Genomic DNA, 4,673 nt, shown 5'->3' on the forward strand with positions numbered 1-4,673 from the left:
AAGACTTTACACACCAGTTCCAAGACGAAATTACGTTCTTAAAACACAAATCAGCAATGCCGACGCGATCACCAACTTTGTGCAACTTTGTAGACTATTTCTTGTCGCCTATTTACATTGTTGTCGTGGATCGGACTCTCAACGATAGAACTTGCAGTCTGCCGTCAATGCCGTCTACGATTAACGACATTTCTTTATGCTGTTTCACCGAGGCTAGGGTAAGGGGCCCAGTAGTCGACAGTTTAAGAGCAAGGCTTTTCCAAATTGCCTACAACGGAGCGTGGGTGTTGCCTGTGAAAAAAGTGATGGGTCAATTAATTATGATGAAGTGATAGCTAGGGTAAGTAATTCAGACCTTAGTGTGGAATGGGACAGTGTCATATCTGATGCCCTTCCAGAATCTGTTTCAGTAGGTTTAATGAATGATGTTGTGTTATGTTTGTGCCGCACCTGTGGTCGTGGTTTTGCCAAAAGAAGACTCAACTTTGTTCGAAAGAAGCCTGTTGTCTCCATGCCAACCCGACATCTAGTTGCTTCCCGTAAGAATCGCTAACATTTTCTATTCATGACTATTGTTACCCAATGTTTGTGATTTTATAGTTTTGACTAAGTCCAGAAGCTGTAGCTTTAAAAGTTGCCAAAGTTTAAGACGAGTAAGTGCTACATGTACCTGTGTTGGTAATTCTTATGTGTTTGTCAATAAGTATTCTTAATGTTCCTGTAATAGTAGTTTATAAGGAGAAAGGTCTAAGCAGGGAATTTTGATAGTTCAAAATTTATGTATGACTGTATTGAGACTGACTTCTTTGTGTTTAATCATTCTAATGTGTTTGATTATTAAATTTTTATCACAATTGTTTCAAATAAAGACATTTTCTTTTTAAATAGATGTTTTATATTGTCTATTTCCTTCTCACACTTCCCTCCATGAAAGTTGCTGTACAAAATACACACAATACATAAAAATGTGACAAATTTACTAACAAAACAATATCTTAACACATTCACAAGCATTTTTAAGAGAACTTAGGCCCACGCACATATTTTCTTTTCGGGAGTGGTTCAGTTGTAACTTCGATTTGATTACTATCTTCACCGTGATTTCCTTTTCTTTTTCTCGTTCCAAGTTGACCTATTGTGTGGAGCGCACGGTTCCTATTCAGCACTTGAAATATATTTGGGTTGTTACTTCCACCCTGTCCTGCTCTAACTTTGCTAAAATGCTGCTCTAATGGGTCCTGGGTGAAAACTCTAGCATTCACAAATGATGCACCAGCCTTTAGCATAAAAGAAACAAGAGGTTTAAAAGCATAGGATGTCATTCTTATGCCATCTAATGTTTGTTTACTCATAAGTCTCTTACTGCTACTTGTTTCTTCATCAGGGTTGAATACACCATCTTCAATTTCACTTTCATCATGATCAAGATTATTTATAGAAGCATTGGAAATCATAGAAGCGTTGACTGATTGATTGGGGTTCTGTGCTTCTTTCTCCCAATCTTCTAAATAATTCAAAAAATCTTCTATAAGGCCAAATCTCTCATCTGTTTCTGATGTGTAGGCAGCCACATTCTTGTTTCTTGTTTTAGTAGCTATAGAGGAATGAGCCCCATTTAAGTAATCAAACCAGTCATTTACCTTCTCTAGAAACAAAGCCGTTTCACTGGCTTCAAACCACCCCTGACTGCGCAAGTCAGTGGATACAGTTTTACTTAAAACCTGGCCAGCTAGTTTTACTCTCATTCGAGCGTATGAGTCAGGGTACACATTCATTGCATTGAGTTTGTAGGACTTTCTCAGACTTTTGTCCTTCTTGGCTTCATATAACTTAATAATAAAATCCCACGAGATTTTCTTTCCATTCTTCACCATCTTCCTTCTACTTTTTTTGCCGTCCCACCTTGAATTAAGGAGACAGTTTCTTATTGTTTTCAGCAAGTGTGGTACGTCAGCAAAGAAGTATAATTTTCTTCCAGTTGTTGCCTTATTCCAGGTATCAAACACAATACCACTGGGATGCTGAGTTGCTGGCTTATTTTTTTTAATGAAAGATCTATTAACAGAAGAACCATCACTAACAAACACTAACACAGCTATTCCACTTCTCTCCAGCGCACCAATAACTTTCCAGGTCCACATATACATCTGATTTGCACTCAGTTTGGATGTTGCAAATGTAGCAACCACTTCTTTGATGCCATTAGTAATGCCTTTCACCATATAAACAAGGACAGTTGAAGCAGTGGTTTGTTCCATGTCTTGATCTGGGTTTTCAAGTAAATGTTCTAAACATTTAATTTCTTTGTCAACATCATCAAGAGTAGTGTATCCAAGTAATTTCCCAGTTGACTTCTGAAACACTAAATTTTGGGAAATATACATTTCATCGGCCATAAGGACATGGAATTTTTTATGTTTTTCCTGAAATGCATCTACTCTTCCTGCCAATGATTCCAATACTAATTTATCTATACCCTCTTCAACAGGTTTAACATGCGAGTAATCAAACAAAGTTGAACTTGAAGGCAATTTAACAATTCCACTTTGACGCATGAGTTCATATGCAGCAGGTGATGTTAAATGAAGAGAGAGTGCAAATCTTATCATGGTGGGGTGCCACCTCATACCAGCTGCATGCTTTAACTGTGATGCCTTGATTTGCTGTTGCAAAAATATTGACTGGGCTGGACTCACTGACTCACATTGAGCTAGAATTTCAAGCAGATCATCAGACAATGACTGATCAATTTGCACACCTTCCTTACTTAAAACCTCTTGCATTCTTTCTTGAAGTCTATAAATTTTTTTCTTGGCATTGTTTAGATCTGTTCGTTGATTTTGCAACTTCTTTAACATTTGCTGTTGAGTTAGATAAATATTTTTAGTGTGTGGATTGGCCTCTTCTTGAGCCATAGACTGGCTTTTTCTTTTAAGTGGTTTATACATTTTAGCACATTCACAGCACCTCCACTTACGATTGGGGATGAGTCTCACACACATATTAGATCTAAATGTTTCAACATAACGACATTCTTGAAATGGATTTCTGTCTACCTCACCAAGAGAACAATGAGACCAAGCATTTTGATATTTCACATCATCGTATCCACTACAGATTTCCATTTTCCTAATACCATTCACAATAGTTGCAATTCTATCAACAAAATTATTTACAGTGTCCTTGGCAAGGGGCTGAGGGGGATCTAAATCTCTAGTAAATTCTTCAAGACTTAATAATTGATTATGTACATACAATTCTTCTGCTCCACTTGCAAAAACCTTCAAATTTCTCTGCACAGTCACCGTATTTTGAACAGAGTAATAGCAAACGTGTAATGCATCCCTGTCAACAACAACAAACCAACGATGGTAGAGAAATAATTTAAGTTTTTCAGTCACTTGCAGCCATAAATCAGTGACAGAAATATCATTAACAGCAGCAGATACACTCTTTGGATCTTCATGTATGACAGACTTGGTAAAGTCAGGAGAGGCACAGTAACTATGTTCAGATGTTGTCTGCAAATAAATAAAAATAAAATTAGTAAAAAAAAAAGCTTGTGAAAGAGGAATTTGAAAATCAGATACTTACTAGAGTTGACAAGAGTGATGAGTTTAAATGATGGCTGGTACTTTCCACAGAAACAGAGGGAGATGATTTTCCTTCATTATCAGTGGACTCAAGGTTTCCAGGTGTGTCTGACAGAGGGGACTCATTCACTTCTTCAGCGACAGGCTCATCATCAACCTTTAAAGAATCGAAACAAAAAATGTCAATAACTGAATTAATAACGAAACGTTAAAATGTACATGCACCTATACTTCATAACCTTACCACAGGACAATTTACTGGGTTTGGTGAATGAGAAGTCTGTGAAGCAGAGTGAGCTTTCCCCTTTTTCCGGCCCAGCCTTTTCCTTCGTGATATTTTAACCATTTTACTTGCGCGCAGAAAGGAACCCTAGAAGAATAATGATAGTTACGAATTGGATGTCAGACGAACGAACATTCGTGTGGAAAAAAGTAGCCTCTGCAAGTACTGTACCTGTAGTCTAAACTTTCTAACGACGCCGTGACAGCAAAATAGCTTCTATATTTACCGGCTGCCCTGACCGCCGCTCATAATTAGCAATTACAACCATAAAGTTCATTAATGTATTTGAAAGAACGAAAACATTCAAACACACACACACAATTCTGCAAACAAACAATCGTTTGGAAGCGGAGGGAGCGGGTGGAGGTGGAGGGGGGAGCCGCCGAGGCCTGCTCATGCGCAGTGCGGCAGCCGGCCGCCGCGCGCCGCGCCGCCAGCCGCCGCCGCCCCGACCGGCAGCCAGCCAGCCGAGCCGCCTCCCCCGCCCGGCACGGAACGCGCACTTTGCGTCGCTCGCGGCTCTTACTCGTTGATGTCAGGGAAAATCAAACTATATCAGGAGACGCAGAAAAGCCTAGCGAATACAATGCTGTGGTCAGAATTTTCGAGGAGCGCATATTACGCCCGAAAATCGGCCCCTACCTTCGACGTGCACGCTCCGCGGCGCTTAAAGCTGGGACTCCAGGGCGCCCTTCTCTCATGCCTGCCCCAAGCATTCGTGCTGACTTACATGAATGCTTTATATGAGATTGATGGAACTGAAAACAAACAACTGAAGTAAATACACAAATTAAAGC

General features: G+C 39.6%; 1 protein-coding gene across 1 annotated transcript; it reads right to left on the reverse strand.

The window, feature by feature from the left end:
* Positions 1 to 880: 880 nt before the first annotated feature.
* LOC127751486 (uncharacterized) lies at positions 881 to 4,204 on the reverse strand. Its single transcript, XM_052275124.1, has 4 exons — positions 4,048 to 4,204; positions 3,838 to 3,963; positions 3,595 to 3,750; positions 881 to 3,521 (listed from the first exon to the last, which is right to left on the reverse strand). Exons 2-4 carry the CDS (start codon positions 3,937 to 3,939, stop codon positions 1,017 to 1,019), a joined length of 2,763 nt encoding a protein of 920 aa, XP_052131084.1. The 5' UTR covers positions 3,940 to 3,963; positions 4,048 to 4,204; the 3' UTR covers positions 881 to 1,016.
* Between the last annotated feature and the right edge of the window lie 469 nt (positions 4,205 to 4,673).

The sequence above is a fragment of the Frankliniella occidentalis genome, unplaced genomic scaffold, assembly GCF_000697945.3.
Source record: "Frankliniella occidentalis isolate FOCC.00 unplaced genomic scaffold, Focc_3.1 Scaffold513, whole genome shotgun sequence".
In the NCBI taxonomy this organism is placed as follows: domain Eukaryota; kingdom Metazoa; phylum Arthropoda; class Insecta; order Thysanoptera; family Thripidae; genus Frankliniella; species Frankliniella occidentalis.